Below are 27,441 nucleotides of genomic sequence, written 5' to 3'. Positions count from 1 at the left end.
TTGAACCCGATCCAAGTTGAAATATTTTGGATATCCAAATATATCATAACTAGATTTATATACTTAATATCTAAAAGAATATACAAAATATAATACATTTTAAAATTGTCCAAAATACTTGAAATATATACAAATAGTTATATGTACATGTTTAAAATAGCTAAACAATATTTAAAATACCTAAAATATTTAAAATATCTATTAGTTTCTTATCCAAATATTTAAGTTAAACCAATTTTTTATTAAGTTTAAGTATTTTGGCATACATTATTCAAATTTATATGTTATATATTATTTTTATTTTATATTTCAAAAAATTTAAAATATATATAAACTTTAATTTTTGAAAAAGAATTTAAATAAGTTATCTGAAGCCAAATCCAAACTAAGTCCGCAAAAATCCGAACCGAACCAAACCCATAAGGATCCAAATTGAACTGAATAGTATTTGAACGTTCGCCTCTTATGAAATGTAAAATAATTTATTAATAACAAAATGTATATTGTTTCAATATACATTTTAAAATAATTTATTAATAACAAAATGTATATTGTTTCAATATACTTTTTAAAATGAATCGGATCACGAGTGCTTTTAAAAATCCGTTGCCCAAATGTAAACACAAGCCTTTGGTTCTGTTTTTTTAATTCAAGTTTGGGAATCCCATCGCTTTCCTCTGTATTTAATGATTTTATTTGAATCTGATAGTAATAGCGTTGATCCTTATTATTTCCGCGAGTGAGGGCTCTCTCGGTCATGCCATTTTTCTTTGACCAACTTGTAGGCTTCTGTTGGAGTCAACGAATCTGTCATTTTCTCATCTTTTTCTGAATCCATATTATCTGCCGAGAAAATCCATAACATTATTTGAAGTTGAACTTCTGTAATTTCTTATGATATTCTAACTTCAAAACAGCAAACATTTAGTTATGATATTTTAGAGGATGAAGCTCAAGATTTCATTTTTACCAATCTTTTTGTTTTCCCTAATAGCCTTAGATTCTGCTTCCCCACAAGAAATCTGCTTCGATGGATTCTTTAAACCCAATTCGGCTTACGACTTAAACCGGTGCCAAATTCTCTCTTCTCTTGCTTCTAATGTCACATCTCACAACGGCTTCTTCAACTCCTCGATCGGTGAAACCCCCAACAGAGTGTTCATCATTGGCATGTGCATCCCTGGAGCTAAGCCACATACTTGTTCAAATTGCATCAAAGCTGCATCAGACGCCCTGTTGAAAAGCTGCCCTAACCAGACAGAAGCTTATACATGGCCAGATTCTTGCATGGTACGTTATTCCAGCGTTTCCTTTTCTGGATCATACGATATTGGACCGTCGTCTCAAGTGCTTTACAAAACAGGAGATATCAACTCTAATGTAACAGTATTCGATAGAATCGGAGAAGACTTAATGGACCGTACCATTTCTGAAGCTCCTTCGAGAACTCATGGACATAAATATTATGCGGCCGATGTTGCTTCCTTGAATACTTCCCTAACTATGTTCGCGATGATGCAATGTACACCTGAGCTTTCTCCAGGTTTTTGTGGGTATTGTCTTAGAGCCAATCTTGATAACTATAAGTTATGTTGTCGCCATACACAAGGTGGTTCTATTATAAGACCGAGTTGCTTTATCCGGTGGGATTTGCATCCTTTCACTGGAGCTTTTGAGAATGTTACATCGTCACCGCCTCTACCGAAAGCTTTACCTCAGCCACCTCTTTCTTTGAATACTCCAGCAAGCAATCAGGCTAGCCAAACTGGCAAAGGTAGTCATTTTCATATGTTTTTGTAACAATAATTTTGATGGAAACTGAAACTGAATCACTAATTTGCAATGATTAATTGTTAGTAAATTCACGGCTTATACAGATGGAAAAACACTTTCGATAGGAATTACTGTGGAAATTATTGTCCCTATAAGTGCTGTTCGTTTGGTTGCCGCAGCTACCTGCGGCTGCGGCTGCGGCAATTAAAAAAAAAAAAATGTGTTCGTTTGGTTGACGCATGAAGCTGCGTCTGACGCCGCGTCTAGACGCCGCGTCGTGCGGCTGACGCCGATAAAACCCGCGGTAGCGACATAAATCATGCGGCCAATAATGAAATTTACTCTTTTGCCCTTAATATATTTCAGTATTTACAAAAATACCTAACCCTAGATTGACGCAGCCGCAGCTCTCCATCTCCTCTCATTTCTCTCGATCTCCATCTCTCATCTCTCTCGATCTCCATCTCATCTCTCCATCTCTCTCGATCTCCATCTCATCTCTCCATCTCATCTCTCCATCTCTCTCCATCTCGAGCTCCCTCCATCTCATCTCGACATCTCTATCCATCTTGAGCTCCCTCCATCTCGACATCTCTCTCTTCTCCGAATAAACCCATCTCAAGCTATCTCCATCTCGAGTTCTCTCTCTTCTCCGAGAAAACCCATCTCAAGCTATCTCTCTCTCTTCTCCATACCCATCTCGAGCTCGACCAAACCCATCACTTCCTTCTCTCGTTGAGGTAAATAATGTGTTTGAGATGAGTTTGTGTCTGATGTTGATGCTTTACTGATGCTTTTGTAATGGGTTTATGTAATAGCTGAACCGCGCTCAAGGAATCGTCTCTCAGTTCGTGAAGCATTTGGAAACACCAAATTCTCTTTTCAAGGGTTCTGACCTCTATTGGACACGTCCTGATGGCCGTGGATTCCACCAAGTGCCGACCTGCCTGTAAAAACCCTTTCTCTTCTTAAACATTAACATTCGTCCCTGCAACAAGAACCCATATGAAACCGGTGAAACATCTCTTTTTTGTGACTAACCCAACTTGAAATTCACTCTCTTTCAATGCTTCAGACAGGTGCTGTGAGTTCAGCTTCTGGGTCTGCTTATGCTGAGTTTGGTAACACAAAAGTCATTGTCTCAGTGTGAGTGTATTAGATAACATTTGTCCACATCGTCTGTTTTCTCTTTTGTAATGGAACAGAGAAACTTACATGTGTGTTTGCTTTGTCTCAGGCTCTCTCAGGCTTCTCCATAGCTTTCTCGAAGCAAACCCATCTCTCCAAGAATCCTTCATTTCATTACTGGCTACAGAGGCATCATAGTCAAGTGAGTACTATTTTGCTTCCTTGGTTTCATATCATAACTAGAATCTGTCTGAAGCATTAGTTCTCTTCATGAAGCTTTTCTTATGTTTTTTTTTATAGCTTCCTGTTGTTTAGTGATCTGTAGCTTTTCTTATGTTTTTTTTTAGTGATCTGTAGCTTTTCTTATGGTTTTTAGTGATCACACTGTGTTCTGTCTCAAGCCTCTATGCTGTTGCTTGTATATAAGTCATAATCTTCATGTTCTCATTGCTTAATCTTTCTGTTTTTTGCAGGTCTCAAGCTCTCCCAAGCTTCTCTCACTCAAGCTCTCCCAAGCTTCTCTCCCTCAAGCTTCTCTCACTCAAGCTCTCCCAAGCTTCTCTCACTCAAGCTCACACTGTTTCTTGAGAAAGTGACTGTTAAGGATATAGCCCCTCTTCTTCGTTGGGTATGACTTTTAGTGATCTTTAGCTTTTCGATATGAAGTTCATATATGCATATGTCGGAGTACCTGGTAGAGCACATGATTCAAAGGTCTTGACTCATTGTGCGAGGAATGAGGCTTCTTTCCCACATCCTCCTCCTGGAAAGTACTACCTAGTTGATTCCGGATACTCGACCATGACAGGGTATCTTGGTCCGCATCGTAATATGCGATATCATATTCCTCAATTTCGTAGAGGAGGACCACCAGTTAGTGCACGAGAGCTGTTTAACAAAAGGCATTCAAGTCTGCGATCATACATTGAGAGGACATTTGGAGTATGGAAAGCAAAATGGAGGATTTTGGACCGTAAGCATCCAAAATATGGTCTGGTCAAGTGGATTAAGTTGGTGACAGCGACGATGGCGTTACACAACTTCATACGTGATTCACATCAGGATGATCAAGATTTTTTAGAATGGGAAAATGTTGATGTTGGAGTTGAAGAAGCTCATAGTGATGGTGAAGAAGAAGAAGAAGAAGAAGAAGAAGGTGATGATGATGATGATGATGATGATGATGGTGGTGGACATATTGAATATGAACCGAGAGGTGATACAACAATGGAGGCTTTGCGTGATAACATCACAAACGGATTTGGTAGAGGTCGTTTACCATATTAAATCATATTTAAGTTAATGATTTTTTTTAAGACTTGTTGTAATATTTGTTTTATCAACCAACTTAATTTCATGTTTCTTTTATCTATAAAACATATTTGCCTTATTTGTTTGAAGTGATAATTTCGAAAATTAAATGTATGATTTTATCATATTTACTTCAGTATAATTTTTTAATATGATTGATTATGATTATAAAGTAGTTTGATGTATTATTTTTATTTTTATTTAGCTTATGATTTATGATATCAAATATTTTTATATTTGACCAAAAATTTATTACCAATTAAACATAATATTCTTATGGATGTAAATATATTTAAACTACATTTTATTTATTTAAAATACAATTTTACAAATTTTAAAAAATAAAATATGAATAAATGAAAATAGTCGCAGCGTCAACCAAACGAACAACCCAAAACAGCGTCATGCGTCGGCGTCTTGCGGCTGCGTCAATTTCCTGCGTCTTCGAAACGAACAATAATCGGCGTCGGCGTCAGCGTCGGCGACAACGAAACGAACAGCAGATAAACGAGTTTGACGCAGCCGCTGACGCCGACGCCGACGCCGACGCTGACGCTGAAACCGGCGGCAACCAAACGAACAGGGCTATAGTCGTTATCTTGGCACTACTTGTGGTAGGATTCGTGGTGTGGAGGAAAAGTAAAACATACCAAACAGTTACGGTTCAAGGTTTGTTGGTTCCTCTTTATGAAACTACCAGAAGTAACAAAAATTGGGTGTTGAGGCAGATGTTTCACATTTTTTTTTTTGCAGCTGGTGATGATATCATACCACTAAACTCACTGCAATTCAAATTTAAGACTATTGAAGCTGCAACTGATAAGTTTTCGGAGAGTAACATGATAGGGCAAGGTGGATTTGGTGAAGTTTACAGGGTAACTAGTTCTTTCTCGGTTTGGATTGCTACTTGTCTGTACTCAATCAGTAAGCATATTGTGTTTTTTAGGGAAAGCTTTCAAGTGGAACTGAAGTAGCGGTGAAGAGGCTGTCAAAAACATCTAGACAAGGCGAAAAAGAGTTCAAAAACGAAGCTGTTCTTGGCACAAAGCTTCAGCATAGGAATCTAGTACGACTTCTTGGATTTTGTGTGGAAGGAGAAGAAAAGATACTTGTCTACGAGTTTGTACCCAACAAAAGCATCGACTATTTTCTATTCGATATGGTATGAACTTAGTCAATACATAAAAGTTGCAAAATGTTTCTTTTTGTAGCTAATGAAACTATATTTAGGAAATGCGTAGACCCTACAAAGCAAGGTGAACTGGACTGGACAAAGCGGTACAACATTATTAAAGGGATTACTCGAGGGCTTCAATATCTTCATTATGATTCACATCCTACAATCATACACCGTGATCTCAAAGCGAGTAACATTCTCTTAGATGCCGATATGAACCCCAAAATTGCAGATTTTGGCACAGCGAGGAGTTTTGGAGCTGACCAAAGTAAAGCCAACACAAAAACAATCGTTGGAACATAGTAAACATTTTCTCTTAATAACTTCTGAAGCTACTATTGTGATTGCTTTTTAAGTATAAAACTGTTTCTTTATGTTGCAGTGGTTATATGTCCCCAGAGTATGCAATGCGTGGCCACTTCTCTTTGAAATCCGATGTATATAGCTTTGGAATATTGGTTCTTGAGATTGTAAGTGGCAAGATGAATAGCAGCTTCTACCATATTGATGATGCTGATAGCAATTTGGTCATACATGTGAGTCTATGATCTTTCAGTTTACATTTGTATGATTTAAACCAACAGATGTTAACTTAATTGGTTATATCTGATATTGTTAGGCTTGGAGGCTTTGGAGGAACGAGTCACCATTAAGACTAGTGGATCTGGCAATGGGAGAAAGTTATCAAAATCATGAAGCATTTAGATGCATCCATATTGCATTGTTATGTATTCAAGAAGATCCTGTAGATCGTCCAACGTTGCCAGCGATCATATTGATGCTCACTGATAGCATAACCACTTTACCTTTGCCTCGGACGCCTAGATTTTGCCTCTCAAGCATGGGTGATTTTTCTTCCCAATACACACACAATTCTATCAGTGATGCTTGGATTGGAGATTCAGATCTTCCTTAAAGAATGAAGTTTTCTTAGATACTATAACTGTAATAAAGCTACGTAATTATCATTATCTTCTCAATGTTTCTTGCCATTTGTCTACTTTATGAGACTTTTAACAAATATAGACATTACCACTTGATGAGGGTTTGATTGGAATATTTATATACTTTGATGTAGAATCAATGTTGTATTTTTGTGCTGTAACTGTAAATATTTTTGATGTAAGATTTGAGAAGATTTAATTATTCACTTGTAAATTTTCTAAAAGCAACATATAAGTTCTTTCAGCATTTGATTTAAGAACTAGAAAATAAATAAAACCAAATAAAAATCTGTATTTTTAAGAAATCTTTGTAAAGTATAATTAGAAGAGATCTGCATTTTTTTTGGTTATAAATATATTTTACGGCTCTTCTAAAATACTTGCCAATCATCATCTCAGTTACATGTACTGACATTCTAAAACCACAAAAAAAGAAGAAGATAATATTACACAGTGTCATTTTTACTCATATTTTTTACATTATATGACATTTTTACCTCTCTTGGTATACCTTTTCTAACTTTATCCTTTTTTTGCTTATATCCCCATATGATAACATAGCCTTGATATCTAAAATTAAAAATCTTTAACTGCAGCTCTCTATTCTTCATCATCTTCTTCCCTCCTTCTTATTTTCTCATCATGTCAACATCACCGACAAATTCATAGCAAGATCATAAACCTCTCTGAGCATACACCTACTCAACGTCAATATGACGAATATACCAAAACTGACCTTCACAAACTTCATCATGTGGAGTCGTCAATTTCATGCCTTCTTTCATGGCTTTGATTTAGGGCTATATTGATTGCTCTCTGGTAATCCCAGCTCTCACGCACACTACCGATGTCAACATCAGTCCGAATCCAGCCTATACGTTGTGGAAACATCAATACAGGCTGATATATTCAGGTCTTTTAGGAGCTGTTTTGCCATCACTTTATCCAATCCTCTCAACAGAAATAACTGCATCTGAGATTTGGTCGATGTTATCATTGACTTATGCCAAACCGTGTTGTCTTACTTCAAACAATTGAAGAAACAGTTCAACAACTAGAAGAAATCACTAAAAATGATTGATGAGCATATTCAAGGATTGATCACTTGCTTTGATCAAATAGTGCTTTCAGGGAAAACACTGGATCTCAAGGATCAAATTGAGTACATCACCGAGGTTTTCAAAAGGAGTACAAGCCTGTCATTGATTAGATCGAAGGCTGAGATGCTTCACCTACTTTCAACGAAATCCATGAGAGATTTCTCAACCATGAAGTCAAGCTTCACTCATCAGCACTTGTGTCTCCAACAGCCCCAATACCAGAAAACGTGGTTAGCTTCAATGGGAACTAAAATGCTACCAACAACCATAATAACAATCGTAATGGCAACTCAAATCGTTGTGGTAATCACCGTACAAAAACATGGCAGCAGGACCAAAACTATTCACTGCATCATGATTATTGTCAATCTCGAGAATACTGATATACAATGGATTTTACCTACTTTTAGCCATTCTATATGAGTGTTTTAGGATATATTTACTATGATTTGAAGTATTTTTAGAGTATTTACAGGTTCAAATACGTTTTGGAGAAATATGGTGATTATAGAGTTTTTTGAGTGCAGAACTGCAAATGTGTCAGATGTTTAGCTATGTATGGAGATCTTCCCACCAATAGATTTAGCCCAAAATTTTACAGAAGATATAGATTTGAGTTATCTTTCCAATGCCACCAGTTTGAGGTCAATCAGCATCCTATAGCAGAAATTATGCCCGTTTTACTAAAGAGAGTGATATGTCTGCCTCGTGAGATGAAGCTATCGAGGAGATGACGGAATGTCGATCGATGGTACACCCTTGGTGTCAATTGTTGGTGATCCCAGAACGCGGGCCAAGTATATTTGAAGACCGAATAAAACCCAGAAGCCACCCAAAATTACCAGAATGCCCCTAGCCAACTTTAAACCCTACTTATTTAATTCTAAGCCATTGTTTAGGCTATGCTTTCTATTCTATTGTTTTGGGCTTTCTATTAGGTTAGGAGAGAAGAAAGAAACTCCTTCAGAGTCCTTTTGGAACTCCTTTGGTTTTTATATTAATTATATTGCAATTTCATCTATTCTTTTTATGATTTCGGTGGAAAACTTCATGTCTGAATAGATCCATCTTCTAGGATTAGGGTTCAAATAGGTTATAAAGGATTATCCCAAAATATAGAATTGTTAAGTTGTTAGTGATATCTATCAATAGGATTGTTCTTATTTCTTGTGTTCTAAAGTAGCTTACTAGAACTCTGATCTTAGATAATTAGTCGCAAGTGATAGTTTGGTCTTTTACCTGAATTGATTCTCATTGAACTAGGATTACTAGAAACAAACGACAGCTGATTTAGTTAACCTAGTAAAGACATCAAACTCATTCGCTAAAGCTTGCTAGAAGAAACATTGATCGACAACTTTATCGGTGTATCAATTGACGTTTTGAAAGGTGTATCTAGGCCTGCGGTTTTGGTTTTCCGAAACCCAACTGAACCGAACTTTTGGTTTTCGGTTAACCGGAATTTTTAAAACTTATTCCGAGGAAAACCAAAATTGAATTTGGTTTGGATCAGTTCGGAAATTGGTTTATTTTGGTTTTCTGTTTATTTCCGTAAATAACCAAATTATTAAATGGTTTACCAAATATATTTTTTTTTGTTATTCTCGGGTATTTTCGGTTATTCTCGGGTATTTTCGGTTTCTTTCGGTTATGGCCTGAAAAATTACAAAAACATAAGCAATCCAATAAAAACATTCATACTTTTCCCTATCATCATAAATTCATAACACAAGATAAAAGATTCAGAATCTATTACTCTTTGCAACTAGCAAAGATTCAAAGAGGCATAGATTCACATAGTTTCAAGAAAATGCTGAGAATGTCCAAAATACAGACGAGGAACCAAAATAAATCATAATGATGGACCAAAAAAAACAGAAACATGGAGCCATCAACTCCCTTAGTCTCTGTACTCGAACCTTGTAGTTATTGCAGTCAGAAAATCAGCTAAAAGACATGCCAGTTAAAAGATAAATAACATTACCTATAAAGCTCTAATCTTTCCAGCAGTTGCATTTGCTCGTGATTCAGTACCCTCTCCAAATAGCTCCTTGTTGTCTTCACAACCTAACATCAACACAGGGCCGTCTAACAGCACGTGCAAGTGGAGCGGTCGAACAAGGTCCGAGTTGAAAAATAAAAGAAAAATTAAGAATTTTTGAAAATAAATATTTAAGTTAGGATATAAAATTTAAAATTTTAATCATAGTATTAAATTTAGAGCTGATAATTTCAGAAAAATGTCAAATATATATATATATATATATATATATATATATATATATATATATATATAACTATAAGTTTTTAAAACTACTCTATTACATCGTTAATAAAAACCATTAATATTTTTTGAACATGGTCCATAAATAATTCGAGATGGCTCTGCATCAACATAAGATGAAAAAATTCAAGTTAAAGAATAAAGAAAGTATCAACACTAACCAAAGACACTTAATGGCTAAAAACCAGATCAATCTATTATGAAACCTAATTAAATCCCAAATACATCCCAAACCCTAGACTGAAAATCGATAACCAAATCCCATGAGACACCATCACACGGAACTCTTCCTTAGTTCCTTTGATCCAAATCTTAAACCCCTACTCGATTTTGATTGAAACCCTTAATCTCATATCCATCCTAAACTGTAAAGAAAACTTATGAGACACTGTCACCGATAATCAACCCTTCCTTTGACTAGTCCTAAATACCTAACTGATTTTGACAGAAACCTAGATCCCAAAATGATCTCAAGCCCAAACCCTAAACTGAAAAAGACACAAACATAAGGAATAAGAAAGAAGAACTTACCTCGTGTCGGAAAGATGAGAATCAGATGAAGAAGACAAGATCATGTTAGAGATCCCGACGAAGAAGACTAGAAGAGGCTCGGGTTTGAGAGAGAAATGGATTAGATTTAGGTCTGCCAACACTTACATTTAGTTAGTGGTTTATATAGCTAGGTTTAACTTCGGTTAACAGATCGGAATTCATGAACCGAACCGAACCGAGGTGATAACCGAACATATTTAAAACATCCTACGATCAATTTGTACCTCATAACCGAACAATAACTGAATGGCACAATTTTCGGTTCGGTTCGGAATCCCAGGCCTAGGTGTATCGATCGACACTCAATATATAGTATCCATTGACACTTTCTCAAGATCAACAAACGACAATTGATATCTTAGATCTAGACAATAGATGGTCTAAACAAACATAAGTTGATAGATTATTACTTGGTTTGAGTTTTAGAATATCATGCATACAACTTTAGCCTGTATACTATTATAATCCTGATTACTTGAATAGAAACCCTAGGTCTAACAACCATCCTTCTATTAAACAACTCATCAATCTACTGAACAACTACCTTGTCCAACTGTTTTTCTTTATTTACTGTTTATTAATCTATTTACCTAGCTTAATTGCAATTGATTGAGTTTATTGTGTGCTCACACTTCCTGTGCATTCGATCCCTAAGTACTACAACTGAACCTCTTATTTGAGAGAGTAAAAATCACTCCTTAGGGCAATTTGAGTGATATCAACCAAGGCATACACCAACTTTGCGGAGTTCATGGGCATAATGCTCAAATTTGCTCTCAACTTCAGATGTTAGGATTATCCTATGACTCGACATATACCTCGGCTCCTTTGCAACCTCGGGCTAACGTTTAAGTTGCCCAGAGAACAACTCGATTCAATTATAACAACTCGATTCAATTATAACAACTCGATTCCCGATAGCGGTGTGACTCATCACTTGACCAGAGAACTCAACATTTTTCTGCTGCACAAACCTTATCTTGGAAGTGAATAAGTCACAATCACAGACGTCTCGGGCCTCGCTATCTCACCCACTGGTTCAGCATTACTCCCTACTCCCTCAAGGTGGTTAGAGCTGTCGACTGGAATAGTCTAGCTTTAGCTCGAGTTTCGCCTAAGTGTAATCGGCAGGAACATTTATTGTCAATTGTCCAAACAAGGGAAAAACTCGCGCTGGAACGCTTTAGAGCGCGGGGCAGCGGTTACAGCCTTAGAGCCGCGTGATAAAGAAATATGAACGGTTGAACTTTGCAGTTTCCGGGCCTAAACCTCCCAACTGTCACTTTTAATCGTCTACTTGGCTTCATTTCTTCATTTCTGTCGCGAAAACTCTAAGGAAAATCCAGAGAGAAACTCAGAGAGAGAAAAGTCCGATTAAGAGAGAAACTTCGATATTTGGCTGGATCAATCAAGTCCGAGCCGAGTACGATCGTCTGTTGGGTGAATCCGACGGTCTGAACGTTCGAAGATCCAAGGGAACCGTGCAAGAGGTGTCAGAAAGAGACCAAATCAAACCGACATACCGACTCTAAGACAAATGTGAGTGCGCGACCGTAGCCTAATGTACTGAATCGTAGTCTGGATGCTAGGAATCGTAGTCCAACCTTAACATAGAAATTAAACCAAAAGAGTAACTTTGTTAAGGCATATAAAACAGATGACACAGTAAAATAACAAAAGAGAGTCTGGTAAAAGGAAAATCATATAAAATTAATGGGAAAAAGCTTTCAACTTTGTATTGTTTTCTTCAGTTTCTGGTGAAGGGAAGAGCTCAAAATCCAGGCGGACAGAGAGAAACTAAAGAGTAGATAGAGAATGATATACCAAACGTGAGAGAGAAAAGATGATTACAGGATTTCTAAGCTTAGAATAATCTAGCTTCGCAAGGAGTCGAAGGAGTATAACATCTCGACGGCTCTGATACTTCAAACAAAGATCTGTGAGAGGAGAAGATGATAGAAGAATCAAATAATCATGTTGTTGGAGCTGTAAGAAAGTGAAAATGTATCAACTAAAGTTACTAAACTAAAGCAACTCCATGGGAAATTAAATGGGAATTCGGCCAAAAAATCATGAACATGGCAAGAATTGCCATAATAAATACGAACATATTGGCTGGTCAAAAAAACACCGAACTATATTTGAATTTAAACTTTAATCAGTAAGTTATCGCTGACTCGCCAAATTAAACACACCGTTACAGAATGATTAAACGACGTTTGCAAAGATCGTTAAGTAAAACGACGTCGTTTTACCTGTTGGGTGAATCCGACGGTCTGAACGTTCGAAGATCCGAGGGAACCGTGCAAGAGGTGTCAGAAAGAGACCGAATCAAACCGACATACCGACTCTAAGACAAATGTGAGTGCGCGACCGTAGCCTAATGTACTGAATCATAGTCTGAATGCTAGGAATCGTAGTCCAACCTTAACATAGAAACTAACCCAAAAGAGTAACTTTGTTAAGGCATATAAAACAGATGACACAGTAAAATAACAAAAGAGAGTCTGGTAAAAGGAAAATCATATAAAATTAATGGGAAAAAGCTTTCAACTTTGTATTGTTTTCTTCAGTTTCTGGTGAAGGGAAGAGCTCAAAATCCAGGCGGACAGAGAGAAACTAAAGAGTAGATAGAGAATGATATACCAAACGTGAGAGAGAAAAGATGATTACAAGATTTCTAAGGTTAGAATAATCTAGCTTCGCAAGGAGTCGAAGGATTATAACATCTCAACGGCTCTGATACTTCAAACAAAGATCTGTGAGAGGAGAAGATGATAGAAGAATCAAATAATCATGTTGTTGGAGCTGTAAGAAAGTGAAAATGTATCAACTAAAGTTACTAAACTAAAGCAACTCCATGGGAAATTAAATGGGAATTTGGCCAAAAAAATCATGAAAATGGCAAGAATTGCCATAATAAATACGAACATATTGGCTGGTCAAAAAAATACCGAACTATATTTGACTTTAAACTTTAATCAGTAAGTTATCGCTGACTCGCCAAATTAAACACACCGTTACAGAATGATTAAACGACGTTTGCAAAGATCGTTAAGTAAAACGACGTCATTTTACCTATTTTTATTATCAAAAATATGTTGTTCGCGTGGATCGAACCTGAGAACTCATGGCCAAATGATGAGGTTTCTTGCCATTAGACTACTGTCACTTTTAAGAATATCCATAACATGTTTTCTTTTATTGAGTATCAAACAAATCTCAAAAATATAAATTCTTTTAAAACAATTCCAAAAAATCTTTAAAATTCAAGAAAATTCTGAAAAGTAAAATTAAAATTGAAATTACAAATATTTTTTTTTTAAAAAAATCAATACATTAAAAATTTCAAAAAAAATCTAAAATAATTCAAAAAATGCAACGAATTAAATTTAATGATGTATTTAAGATAAAATAGACAAATGATAATTAAGATACAATAAACAAATGATATTATCACAAATTGTTTTTCTAAAATATGATAATAATTAAATTAAAAACATTTGTAGTGTGATAAATATCATTTTTCTATTTTATCTCAAATATATTAATTTATAAAAAAATGTATGATTAATGTATTTAAGATAAAAAACTCAAATGATCTTAGATACATTAATTTTTATTAAAAAAAATTATTTTTTTTATTTTTTTTAATATTTATAATTTCAATTTTAATTTTAATTTTCAGAATTTTCTTGAATTTTTAAGATTTTTAGGAATTTTTTAAAAAAGAATTTAGATTTTTCGAGATTTGTATGATACTCAATAAAAAAAACATGTTATAGATATTCTTAAAAGTGATTGTAGTCTAGTGGCAAAAAATCTCGTCCTTTGGCCATGAGTTCTAAGGTTTGACCCACGCGAACAACATATTTTTGATAATAAAAATAGGTAAAACAACGTCATTTTACTTAACGATCTTTGTATTTAACATTGGTTAACCACCGTCTTAACTGTTAGTTAACGATGTCTTAATATGGTCGGTCAATCAAAGTTTCTCCATAAACTGATAAAAGTCAACAAAAGTTCAGGTTTTTTTGGCCAGCCTCGAGTCCATGTTTCTTTTGGCCATTCTTACCATGTTCAGTGTTTTTTTGGCCGAATTCCCGAAATTAAATACTCCCTCTGTATCACATTAAGTGGTGTTTAAAGAACTTTTTTTTGTTCCAAAATAATTGATGTTCTCACTATTCTATGTAGAATTTAATAGCATTTGAATTTTGTGACCAATTACAAAATGCTGTCTTTTTCTTATTGGTTGAACAATTCTCATTTAATGATATTTGTATATAACTAATGTAAATTTTATAAAAGTTAATATTTTCTTAATCTATGTGCTAAAACTTTAAACATCACTTATAGTGATACATAGGGAGTATATTTTTATCCATTGTCAATCTCTTGTTTTATCTTAAGAAAAATAATCAGAGTTTTAACCAACTTGGAAGGTGACCAACAGATTCCGGAAAAAACCCATAAAGACATTATTACTAATTGTACGATTCCAAAAAAAAGACTTAATTTGAAAGAAAAAAGAAGCTGAGATGGCAAAGAGATTTGAATGATAACCACTAAGAAAAAAGTAGTTATATAAAAGAACACAATATCAAAGGTTTTTTTTTAACCTTTAACATCTTACCTTGTTGACAAAAAAAAAAAAACATCTTACCTTCTGCTTCTTCTCAATTTCTCTCTCTTCTTCTTTTGAGATCAGAATCGTTTCCTTTCTATCTTCCTCCGTTCACTGAATTGAGCAAATCCAACACGAACCATTAAGGAATATATCAGGGAAAAACAAAATGATCCTGAAGATCAAAATATTGATGCCATGACAGTAATCTTTCATGATCTAGTTAAAGTTGGCTTCCATGTTTCAGTCATCACAGGCAAGCCCATAATAACATCAGTACTCAGATCGAAACAAAAAACTCATACGTTCCAGTAGAAAACCTTCAAAATGAAAATGAAAGAGATTATCTCGAAGCAGTACCTGAACATTTGTCTAAAATCATGGTCAATGCCTTAGGATCCTCTGACATTATATCAGGCTTCTTCTTCAGTGACCTCTGATCATCTTAGCAATATATCGGTTAAGATGATTAGAACCCCTTGACGTACCCTACAAATCGGAGCAAAGGATTAAGACTTTTTGTGATCGATGATTGTCTTGAAAATAGATAGTGTAAGAAAATAGATCATATTGAAAATGATGAACAATGTATAAAGAAGCCGGAACACAATAAAGAAGCCGAAACCATGTAGTATGAGACAGCGTCACATACCTTTGGAGCCGTTTCGAGCTTCCCAGAAACGAAGGAGCTTAAACAGCAACTTCCAATCTCCTGGACCTGGTATAACCTGGTTGAAAGAAAATTCTGAAGGAAACTTTGAGTTGTCTCTGCCGATCTGTTTGCCATGGCGTTAGAGATTAACGTGAATGGAATATTTGAGGATGAGGGGAATATTTATAGTCCGTAAGAGGGGACATAAAGAGTTGGGCTGCGTTTCAATGGTCTGAGTAGTGAAGTTGATTTGATGATTGCATGGCTATCGTCGTTTGAGAGGATTGATGCGGACAGTTACAAAGCGTTTCGACTGGATGATTTATTAAAGAGCTTTGAACCTCTTCGTTGTGGGAGTTACACCGGAGGAGATGGACAGACGAATAGTTTCGGCGTCTCTTTAACAAAGTCGGCGGTTAGATTTGAATAAGACCGAAGCAATAATATTGACTTGCTTGAGATTGAATGAAACTTATTTGTAGAGCCCATAATGAGATGCGATGACATGGCAGTTTGATTGGTAGGAAATATTTTGTCCTCTGTGACATCTTTAGAATTGCTTCAATTTAGTTGTTATTATATAGTGGAGATGAACAATAGTTCTTACATTAAAATAGAATGACAAATGATCACTTAAATATAACTAAACCTTGATGATACCTAATAACTTACATGTAATTTTAAGCATAAAACGATAAAAAAACCGCCTAGGAAACAAAATGCCTAAACAATCTTCAGGAATACCGAATAAAACTATGCAACATTCTTTTGTAACATTTTTGAAATGGAAATGCTTCACTGCGTGGACACAGTTTGGAATTGTCCTTGCATCTTCAACACAAGATGATGGTTTGTGGAACAATCTTTTCTCTTCTGAAGGAGCAAATGCGGAATCACTAACACAATTTATATTTTGAGAAATTGATAGAATCATTACCATCATCACTATAATGGACAGGCACACAATTCTTTTACTTCCACTCATTGTTTAATGTTTATACAATTTATGTTTTATCTTCTGATTACTATGACATTAATACTGGTATTTATAATTTTTACATTCATGAATTTTTAGTGTAGTTATTTTTTGGGATATTGTACATGCATATATGTTAGATATGTTTAAATATCATACCTTATAGAGCTAAAATATTTAAGGTATCAGATCAACTATGTGACATCAACATGCATTCTAATGCAAATAATGAAATAAATAAATTAAAATTTTCCCAAGGACTGCAATTTAGGATTTTTCTTCCTAATTTCACATTTTAAATTTCCCAAACATGTAAATTATAGGAAAAATGATTTTTAACAACACATACAATACACCCCTACATGGCAACACATCAGGATAAATAAATGTGTCAAAATTAAATAAAATATATGATTTACATTGGGGTTAATTGGTTGGAATATAAATGTAGAACATTTACAGTAAAATTTAGTTTGTTTGATTTTTTTATTTAGTCGTAAAGGATGTATTTTTAAAATTTATTACTACAGCATTACATTTCCTACAGCAGTATATTTCCTACAGAAAAAATAGACTTTAGAAAATAAGACGTTTACAGTCACTTTTTGTTTTTGTTTTTTGGACTGCAGCTTTAAAAATCATTGTAAAGCATGATTGGTGATTTCAAAGATTGTAGATAAAAAATTAAAGTTAAAATCAGTTCCTACCACCTAACCAATAATTCCCAGTATCTTTGAACTATTGTGTATTATATCGCTAACACCATAACCATCATTCAGATAGATAAAAAGTGTGTTAAATTTGGAATTCAGAAACATTTAATAAGAATTACGTCAACTAAACTCAAAACAAATAAACCATAACACATCCAAAAGATTAAAAATAAATAAAGATATAGATAAAACATTCAAATACAATGTTGCACAATAAAATAATTATGTGAAAATATCTCAAAATGTCATTAGAAATTGTCAGATTTAAAATCTGACACATTTTAGTTATTAAAATTATACATATGGTGTTAGCAACATAAAAAATAATAGTCTAAGGATATTTTGTGTGAATCATATAGTTTATATAGTGTCCGACACATTACTTTGTCCAGATATAAAGACACATAGTGGCGTATTGTTCTGTAGTTAACAATCATTTTTCCTAAATTATACCTTTCATTTTATAATAGACACTATATTTTTTTTTAGCAGTCAGAAAAATCTGGATGGCTGATAGATTCTGCAGCATATGACAAGAGTTTGTAATTTCCGTTTGTATAATTGTATGTAATGAATGAAAATGAATGTTCATGTAAATTTCCGTTTCAAGAGTTTGTTTTATTGACTCCAATCTTGAACTTTTGATGCTCCTAAGGTTTCAATTTATAAGGGAAGTTTACTAAAATGACACTAATTGATTACTTTATTACTAGAATGACTCATATTTTTTGAAAATTATTAGAATATTTTTCTGGTCGAAATTATCCTTGTCTGTAGTTATAACAAAAAAAAAACATTACCATAGTGCCCTTGACATCTGATCGACGGTAGATTTATTTTCAAAAAAATAAATCTATCGAATAATGAATCTATTTATAAAATCTGTGTAGAAAAAGAAATCTACTGTTAAAGTGGTGTCAGACTTTCTTAGAAACGTCAGATTTGTTTGTACGGCAGATTTAATTGTCCGATTTAAATAGAAAACAGATTTGTAAAAATATATCTGTCGAATGAGGTAGCAGTTTTGTTATAAATGGTAGATTTTTGTGGCCGACTTATTATTTTTTGATCGACTTATTTTCTTACGATAGAGTTATATATCCGACTTAAAACTATTGATAGATTTTTTGTTTATTTGGTGGCAGAATTTTTAATTTATGTTGCAGCAGATTTATTGACAGAAATATGGGTTTATGTAAATTAAACTTAATTTAACCTTCAATTTTGACTTGGTTTACATTAATTTCAAATCTGGTTTATCATCTCGTGGTGATCGATCCAAATAACAAGTACAGTGTGCTCTAATCTTGTATCCGACCACAAGCTTGTTGTAAATACAGAACTCCCCACGAGGATGTTGATACTCGACCTCAAACATGTTTAGCTGTAGTTAAACACACCACCAGCCTCATTTGAAATATATGCACAAGTGCACAACTTGCCACTATTTTACTCTGCAAATCTGCACATATTTTATCCTCGTCATACATAAGTTGCACTTTGAATTCACCAAATAGTGAAGACCATATTTTAAAGACAATCTGAAGCTTTTATTTGAAGACAGACAATCTGAAACTTAATTTCCAAAAAAGAAAGAAAAAAAAACTGAAGAAATCAAAATCAACTTTAAACTACGCAGTGCAACTCTGTTCACACCATGCTTTTATAAAAGAAGAAACAGAGATAAGAAATCAATGCCAAAAAAGTAGCGTCTCAAACTAACGTAATGCAAAAACTCTGTCCTCTCCTCTTTCCTCTGCTTCTTCTTTCTTCACTTCTTTTTGCATTTCTTTGGCCTTCTTTGACTTTTCTTGAGTTTCTGCAGTCTCTGGCTAAGGCTTTGTTATGGGTTACTTCAAGACAGATGGTGATGATGATGAGTAATCTCCGAGTTATTTGTTTTCGATTTGACCAACCAGTATTTTTAGAGACTGTTAAACTGCAAAGTTAAAGGCCAATGTACGGAACCTGAGATTAAAAACCGTTAGTCTTGATGCATCATGTAAATATTTATACATGTTGCAGTTTATTTTGAAGAAGATGGGACTCACAACTCCAATAAAAGATGGAGGCCATCATTGTACAATGCTTTTGGATCCTTCCTGATACAGAGACGCAGCACTGTCAATAGCGATGGACCATTAATCTCTATTGATAAGGAGATTTGTTTGTCTGAACACATAGGAGATGTAAAAAAAGATGTCTTTGTCAAGGAGATAATATAAGCAATTGAACAGAGACCAACAAAATGAGCAGAAGTAACAGATAACAATATCCACCGAACATGGATCAAAGCACAATACAAACAAAATTAGCACAATTCCCTTCGATCAATCCACGGAAACCTTCAGTCCTTCATATATGTACTTCAATCTTTGGACAGAAAATAAAATCAGCATCAACATCCAACAGAAAGATCATCAATCTCAATCAAACATGAAAAGAAAAATACAACACCTGTTGTAAAATTCAGTCTCTCCAACGGAGTAACATCACTCTTAGAACCTGATCCGACCAAAACCCAGATTTTAATTAACAAAAACACACATGATGACTCAAAGAGAAAAAAATTGCATTAGTAACTCATACTCCACCGGCAAACAAATACTTGCAGATCCTGATAATGGCATTGCTCGAAGCTTTAATCCCTTCACTCACTAGTTTAGCTTGAGTAACAATCGCCTACTCTCTCGTCTTCACATCCTTCGATGCCATAGAAAACGATAAAGATGGAGGTAACAGAGGTGTATGTGAGTTAGGGTTCGTCGTCTTTCACCCGATACAGGTTTTTTTATTTTTAGAAAAAAATAAAATCTTTTGGTTCAGAAAAAAAAAGATTTATAATGGTAAACTGAGATACAGGTTTTTTTGTCTTTTTACTTAATAGTTGTGTTAGTCTAATAATTACGAAGTTATAAGAGTTAGTCTAGTAATTTGGTGTATAATTAGAGTCATTATAAGTAATTTCTCTTATAAATTTATGTAAAAACTTTTTCTATAACTTTATGTTTTGCCACGTTCCAAAAGGAAAAAAAAACTTCATGTTTTTCTAAAGAGCTTTCTATGCATTAGATTAAAAGAAGGTCATTTCTAAGGTTTCAATTTATGGGTTATAAGACTCATTCCTAAGATAACTTCTCCGAAGACAGTATCAGACGACAGGCCAATAGCATTATACTATAAGGTCATTTCTAAGATTCTATCATTGCGACTCAAGCCAGTGCTACAGTCTATCATCTCTGAGAATCAGTCTGCGTTCGTACCTGATACAATGATCTCCGACAATGTATTGATAACCCATGAAGTGCTCCACTACCTCAAGAACTCTGGCGCTACAGTTCACTGCTCTATGGCTGTCAAAACTGACATAAGCAAAGCTTACGACAAATTGGAGTGAAGTTTCATCAGAAAAGTTTCAGAGAGACTTGGGTTTCATGAGAAAGTGGTACACTGGATAATGCAATGTGTTAGTACAGTTACCTACTCTTTTCTTCTCGACAATGAAGTGGCAGGAAGCATCCATCCGCAGAGAGGCATTCGCCAGGGTGATCCCCTATCCTCCTATATCTTTATACTCTGTGCAGAAGTCCTCTCGGGTCTCTGCAAAAAGGCACAAGCAAACGGTACATTAGCTGGAGTTAGAGTTGCAAGAAACTGCCCACGAATAAACCACTTACTCTTTGCTGATGATACTATGTTCTTCACCAAGTCTGACCCACAAAGCTGCTCCTCCCTCATCACGATCCTTCATGAATATGAAGCGGCCTTGGGGCAGAAAATCAACACCGACAAATCTTCAATCTCCTTCTCTGCCAAAACTCCACAGACAACAAAGGATAGAGTTAAACTTCAACTTGGAATTGATAAAGAAGGGGGAGTGGGAAAGTACTTGGGTCTACCTGAACATTTCGGCAGGAAGAAAAAGGACCTCTTTGCATCCATTGTGGACAGAATGAAGCAGAAAGCTCTAAGCTGGAACAACCTCTTCTTATCCACTGCACTGCAATCAGTTCTATCTCCTATTCCCAACTTCGCCATGACCTGCTTCCAACTCCCTGTGGGTCTCTGCAAACATATACAGTCAGTTTTGACTCGATTTTGGTGGGACACACCAGATGGAGATAAAAAATTTTGTTGGTCTTCATGGGATCTACTTACACGGCCTAAAAGCTTGGGAGGACTGGGATTCCGCAACATACAACTCTTCAATCAAGCGTTGTTGGCAAAGATAGCTTGGAGACTTCTCACCAAACCTGACTGTCTCCTAGCTAGAATACTCCTAGGAAAGTACTGCCATAAGGCCCACTTCACCAAAACCCCTGCAGTGGTATCTTCCTCTCACGGCTGGAAAGGAATTGTTTGGGGCAGAGACCTCTTGCTTACGCATCTCGGGAGAGCAATCGGAAATGGAGAATCCACAAAGGTGTGGGCCGACTCCTGGATAAAACCGGATCAAGACCTTAGAACGTTTGGACCTCAACTCCTCCAAGATCAAGATCTCATGGTATCAGACCTCCTAGCCAGAGAAACTAAGGAATGGAATGCAGCTCTTGTGAACAGACTCCTCCCGGAACTCTTGAAGCACATATTATCCATCAGACCAAGTATCTCTGGAGCCACCGATACCTACATATGGACACAGAAGAAATCAGGCATTTATACAGCAAAATCGAGTTATTTTGCTTCTCTTCAGGAAAATCTTCAATCCACAGCACAACTCTTGAATGATAGTACCTGAAAATGGGAGAAACTGATTTGGTCTCCTCCACTTTTGCCAAAGATAAAGCTCTTCTTATGGAGATGCGCTCAAAACGCCCTCTCCACCGGTGCAAACCTACAAAGAAGAGGACTTCTTAGCAACACTGGCTGTAAAAGATGTGGGGCTACTGAGAGTCTACAACATATCTTATTTGATTGTACCTTTGCTAGGGAAGTTTGGAAGCTTTGCCCATGGTCTACGACTACAGATTGGAGCACCTTGGAGTCATTTCGAGAGGCCCTGCAGCTATCTGTGCTAAAGATCAACCTTCCCCCATCAGGAATCACGACCAATATGTTCCCGTGGTTATGTTGGGGGCTATGGACATGTCGCAATCAACTCCTCTTCCAGAACAGGACTTCATCACCAGAGGAAACAATCTCAAGAGTAATCGTATCTCAGAGAGAGTGGGAACAAACCCAATCGGCTCTACCGCAATCACCGCAACATCCGTCAGAACCGCCGCCTCTGCTGGAGCCTCCACCGAACACAATCTACTGCAACACGGATGCCGCATGGAATCCTACTACTAGAGAAGATGGCCTTGCATGGATCTTCACCGATGGAGCTTCAAACGAGATCACAAGAGGCTCCCGTTTCCAAACGCATGTCGCCTCCCCCCTCATAGCTGAGGCTTTGGCTATCAGAGATGCTCTATCCCACGCCTCTTCACTCGACTTCACCAATATCTGGCTTTGATCAGACTGTAAAGGGCTTGTTCAAGCCATCACCGCTTCCTGACGACCGACGGATCTCTTTGGAGTGCTCTCGGATGTCGAAGCGTCTATCGTTTCTTTTTCCTTCTGTTGTTTTTCCTTTATTCCACGGGCCTCTAATGGACCTGCGAATCTGCTCTCTAATTCTTGTTTGTCTTCAAAACTCTCTATTTGGGCCAGTTCTAAACTGTTTTAGGCCTGTTTTAATAGAAAATTACCCAGTTGCTAAAAAAAAAAAGATTAAAAGAAGAAGAAATTACAGGCCTCTAGGCAGTGTTTTGGTTTTAAAAAAAAACAAGAGAAATGCTCGTTAAGAGACACACAACAAGTAAGATAATCAGAGTAGAAGATGATGAAGGCCAGTATTGTTGGAGGCAAGTAGTGAAACAAGGAATCATAAACTTAAAGGCGGGACGGTGCTGTGCATTAGTCAGTAGAGAACCACTGCTGCAGCATCCGAGAAGAGTTTTGGGGGTTTTGATATCTCTGACTAGCAATCCGTTTCCTGATAAAAGATTCAGTTTGTAAGAAGATTGAATCACCAGACCTGGAAGATGAGTTATGCAGTCTGTTATTTCTCTCCGCCCAAATATAGTACATTGTGCTTTTCCATGCTAGTAGAATTAGCCGAGTGAAAGACCCCGTAGCCGGAAGAGCTTGGAGATCGCTTATTGTCTGATTCCACTGCTGTGACGCTGTGAACTGACACCTCTGTGCAACCTGTTCCCATAGATCCCAAGAAAAGCTACATTGGAAAAAGAGATGATCCCTTGTTTCTGCTGCAGCATGGCAGAAAAGACAGGTTGGGTCAGTGTTTATACCATATTGAACCAGTCTTATCTTTGGTTGGAGACCTATTGAGACAGAACAGCCAACATAGAAAGCTGTGATGAGGTATTCCTCCTTTAATCCAAACCGATTTCACCCAAGGCAAAGGGGCAGTGACTTCCCTAATATAGTCATAGAAAAAAAATCCATTTAGAAATAACAGATCCATTTATCTCCCACTTATAAGTATATTCTTCTTCGTTGAGAGATAAGGTTGTTAAATAGGCATGGAGGAACACTTGATTCTCTGTTCTGGCCGGTGGCATATTCCAGGCACCGTCGATGGAAAGATCCTCCAAATCAAGGAGCTTCCCAAAAAGAGACCAATTATCCCACTAAGAGAGACATGAAGAGCCATTTCCCACTCTCATCTTTACCCAACCGTAAACACAGTCCTTTCCTTTGAGAATTTTATTAGCCATCCAAGAGTAGTTTCTCTTATTCTTTGTTGTCCAGAAATTTCTTAGCGAGCCTCCAAGAATTCTCTATATCATGCAACCCATATTGATCCAGCTTGAGAGAATAACATTACCAGTCTCCGCATACATGCCTTATTCCAGATAAAGAGATTTCATATACCCCCTGAAACTGATGGAGCACTTGAAGAACACACTTCACGGACTCCACCGAACCATCAACAAAAATAAGCAGATCATCTGCAAAGCGCAGATGGGTTAACCCCGTTTTTTCACACTTCTGGTGGTAATTGAGGGCACCAGAGGAAGCTGCATTATTAAACATGACGGAGAGAGTTCATCACTATCACAAAAAGATAAGTGGAAAGAGGATCAACTTGACGGAGTACTCTTTTTCCTTTGAAGTATCCATGAACCAAGCCATAAAACCTACTGTATAAGTTGGCGTGCAAATACAAGCTTTTATCCACCTTATAAAAAGCTCAGGGACCTGGACCTCAATACTCCTTAGACAGCTGAGAACAACAACTTCATGTTTGCCACGGGCTTTCCTTTGTTTTTTTCTTGTTTGAGTTTTTGTCACGCTTGATCTAGAATATAAAACATATCTTCACACAATGTTTTTAACTTAAATGATATTAGTAAAAACAGCCATGATCATGCACAGTTTAATAAGAAAAATACAAATAGAAATTCAATAATATTAAGTCATTATAATCATATAACTAATCAGTCTACTTGCTTAATTACATTATTTTTTGTCATGAAGATTGTGGTGATGCCCATTATAAAAAGTCTAATATTTACTTGATTGTTAAATCTACTTGATTTTCATCATCAAATCATATGAAGATACATGCACTTCATAAGAATAATGATATTTGTGTTTTACAAGTTCTCTTACCTGAAAAATATGGCTGCTTTATTCAGCAAGGCACTACTTGCAGCTACTTTAAAGAAATTAGTTCACTTTATCAGATTGCCTTATCTCAAATATCTTAATGTTTTTTCAAAAAAAAAAATAATCTTAATGTATCTACACATGAGAAGAAGTTGTTAAGTCTACACTTTTTTTCCCTTAACCATATTTTTCTCAGTGGGTTTTCCTGATAAATTTTTTAACATGGTGGCATCTACGGTATTTTGAAAACACTTGGGTATAATGAACATCAAAAATAAGTGTCATGAATATTATGGTGATACCCTTATGAAAAATCTTAGATTTACTTGATTGTCTATCGTACTTGTTTCCTAAATTTAACTCGATTTGCAAATTATTGTAGGCCTATATAAAAGATATTTTACTCATGGAATAATACACATTAGTTCCTCTCTTATTTTCTTCTTACTTACAACAGTTTTCATATTATTGAATTATCTTCTGAAGAAGATTAGAAGTCAAGGTCAAAAGTCAAGCACAGTAGAGAACTGAAAGTTGGTAGCTTTGATTGTTTTACCAGCTTTTAGGGTTTTTCAAAATCAATGTTTTGTCTTCTGTACTTTTGTATGGTTGGTGATGAGATCATACCAATAAACTTACTTCAATTCATTTTTAAGAACTACACATATGAGTGGTCTAGTGGTAGGCGAATTTATGTGAGTTAAGCGATCCAGATTCCAAAAATCTAATGACATTAAACATGTGAGACTATGCAGATATATAGAATCATGGTTTAGGCCTCGTTTAAAAATTTGGAGTGTGAGTCTATCTGTGAACTGCAATACTTCTTTGGAGATTAGTGTAGAACTCTTCATGGGTCTGAGATATATCCAAAGTTAAACCAAAAAAAAAATCATTGTTCAGATGACTGAAGCTGCAACTGGTAGGTTGCCGGACAGTAACAAGATTGCGCAAGGTGGATTTGGAGAAATTTTACAGGGTAATAAGTTCTTTCTCATTAAACAAAAAACAAGTTATTTCTCTGTTTATCTTTGTGAAGTTTGGTGATAATAAGGGTAAGACTTTGTGAGGTTTAAAGTGATTACAAATCTCCAGAATATTCAGTGCATGGTCATGTATCAATGAAATTTGATTTCTTTTTTTTCGAAATTTGATTTCTATATAAAAGATTTTTTACTCATGGAATAATACATATTAATTCATCTCTTCTTTTCTTCTTACTTACAACAGTTTTCATATTATTGAATTATCCTCTGAAGAAGATTAGAAGTCAAGTTCAAATGTCAACTATAGTAGAGAACTGTAATTTGGTAGCCTTGATCGTTTTACCAGCTTTTAGGGTTTGTCAAAATCAATGTTTTGTCTTTTCTACTTTTGTACGGTTGGTGATGAGATCATACCAATAAACTTATTTCCCTCATTTTTAAGAATTACACATATGAGTGGTCTAGTGGTTGGCGAATTCCTGTGAGTTAAGCGATCCGGATTACAAACAATCTCACGACTTTAAACATGTGAGACTATGCAGATATATAGAATCATGGTTTATGCCTCATTTAAAAATTGGAGTATGAGCCTATCCATGAACTGCAATATCTTTTTGGAGCTAAGTCTAGACCTCAATGGATTTGAGATATTTCCAAAGTTAAACAAAAGAAAAATCATTTTTCAGACGACTGAAGCTGCAACTGGTAGGTTGCCGGACGACAGCATCAAGATTGCGCAAGGTGGATTTGGAGAAATTTTACAGGGTAATAAGTTCTTCCTCATTTAGCAAAATACAAGTTCTTTCTGTTTATTTTTGAAGTTTGAAATGGTTACAAGTCTCCAGAATATTCAGTGCATGAACATGTATCAATGAAATTTGATTTCTTTTTTTCGAAATTTGATTTCTATAGCTTTGGAGTAATGCGTTTGGAGAACATAAGTGGGAAAATAAATAGTAGTTTCTACCACAATGATGATTCTCCTGACAATTTAGTCACACATGTGGAACGACATGTGATCTTTCAAATTACATGTGTGCATGATTAAGGCAACATATATTTATTTGACTGATCCCTTGTATTAGGTTGAAGGCTTTGAAGGAACGGTCACGAGTAATGGATTCTTGAGAAGACCACAAAATTAAATAGTTTAGATTCTTGAACAAAATGGCTCAAGCTTCTGGATCTTCATGCGTTCAGTGCTCTGTTTTCGTGAAACAAGAATCGCAAAATAGTATTAACGCTTCCTGAATGTTTATATAGTAAGAAACAAAAAGGCAGTAAAGGTGCCCACACGCAGGATTGAACTACGGACCTTCAGTTTACAAGACTGACGCTCTACCACTGAGCTATAGGGGCAATTTGATATAAAATGTCACAGCTTATAATATATAAACGTGTTTATTAAGAGTGCTGACCTTTATGAGTATTTTTCAGTCGTCTTATAAATAAATTAATATAATATATTCGTTGTACATTTTAAATTTGTGAACATTCTGGAGGTTGGCTAAGGTGAATTAGATTATAGCATAAAGTGATAGAACTTGGGTTCTTTAACCCTAACACAAGTTAGATTTTAGTTCTAACATATACGA

The 27,441-nt window shown here is 35.6% G+C and overlaps 4 protein-coding genes and 1 non-coding gene across 18 annotated transcripts; 2 read left to right on the top strand and 3 right to left on the bottom strand.

Moving 5' to 3' along the window:
• Positions 1 to 752: 752 nt before the first annotated feature.
• LOC108824913 (cysteine-rich receptor-like protein kinase 34) lies at positions 753 to 6,535 on the top strand. Its single transcript, XM_056994377.1, has 6 exons — positions 753 to 1,774; positions 4,804 to 4,881; positions 4,966 to 5,087; positions 5,159 to 5,691; positions 5,772 to 5,925; positions 6,009 to 6,535. The coding sequence occupies exons 1-4, from the start codon at positions 946 to 948 to the stop codon at positions 5,378 to 5,380; spliced, it is 1,251 nt and encodes a 416-aa protein (XP_056850357.1). The 5' UTR covers positions 753 to 945; the 3' UTR covers positions 5,381 to 5,691; positions 5,772 to 5,925; positions 6,009 to 6,535.
• Positions 5,408 to 6,305, top strand: LOC108825513 (cysteine-rich receptor-like protein kinase 34). Its single transcript, XM_018598814.2, has 3 exons — positions 5,408 to 5,691; positions 5,772 to 5,925; positions 6,009 to 6,305. Exons 1-3 carry the CDS (start codon positions 5,408 to 5,410, stop codon positions 6,303 to 6,305), a joined length of 735 nt encoding a protein of 244 aa, XP_018454316.2.
• A 9,659-nt stretch (positions 6,536 to 16,194) lies between the features above and the next one.
• LOC108824912 (uncharacterized) lies at positions 16,195 to 16,536 on the bottom strand. Its single transcript, XM_018598278.1, has one exon. The coding sequence runs from the start codon at positions 16,534 to 16,536 to the stop codon at positions 16,195 to 16,197; it is 342 nt and encodes a 113-aa protein (XP_018453780.1).
• Positions 16,537 to 18,768: 2,232 nt separating this feature from the next.
• On the bottom strand, positions 18,769 to 20,063 carry LOC108825521 (uncharacterized). 14 transcript variants are annotated; one of them, XR_008938658.1, is made up of 4 exons: positions 19,824 to 20,062; positions 19,698 to 19,745; positions 19,292 to 19,342; positions 18,769 to 19,208 (listed from the first exon to the last, which is right to left on the bottom strand). XR_008938658.1 is itself a non-coding variant. In XM_056994191.1 (4 exons), the coding sequence occupies exons 1-4, from the start codon at positions 19,825 to 19,827 to the stop codon at positions 18,954 to 18,956; spliced, it is 399 nt and encodes a 132-aa protein (XP_056850171.1). In that variant the 5' UTR covers positions 19,828 to 20,058; the 3' UTR covers positions 18,769 to 18,953. The 14 variants fall into 14 exon arrangements, 1 of the variants encoding a protein (XP_056850171.1); XR_008938659.1 differs by having other exon boundaries at positions 19,835 to 20,062; XR_008938654.1 differs by having other exon boundaries at positions 19,292 to 19,412; positions 19,830 to 20,058.
• A 7,070-nt stretch (positions 20,064 to 27,133) lies between these two features.
• On the bottom strand, positions 27,134 to 27,205 carry TRNAT-UGU (transfer RNA threonine (anticodon UGU)). The gene has a single exon. It is a non-coding gene; the product is annotated as a tRNA-Thr (tRNA).
• Between the last annotated feature and the right edge of the window lie 236 nt (positions 27,206 to 27,441).

The sequence above is a fragment of the Raphanus sativus genome, chromosome 9 (assembly GCF_000801105.2).
Source record: "Raphanus sativus cultivar WK10039 chromosome 9, ASM80110v3, whole genome shotgun sequence".
NCBI classification, from domain to species: Eukaryota; Viridiplantae; Streptophyta; class Magnoliopsida; order Brassicales; family Brassicaceae; genus Raphanus; species Raphanus sativus.
The sequence above is the reverse complement of the archived record's forward strand: the minus strand, read 5'-3'. Positions and strand labels throughout refer to the sequence as shown.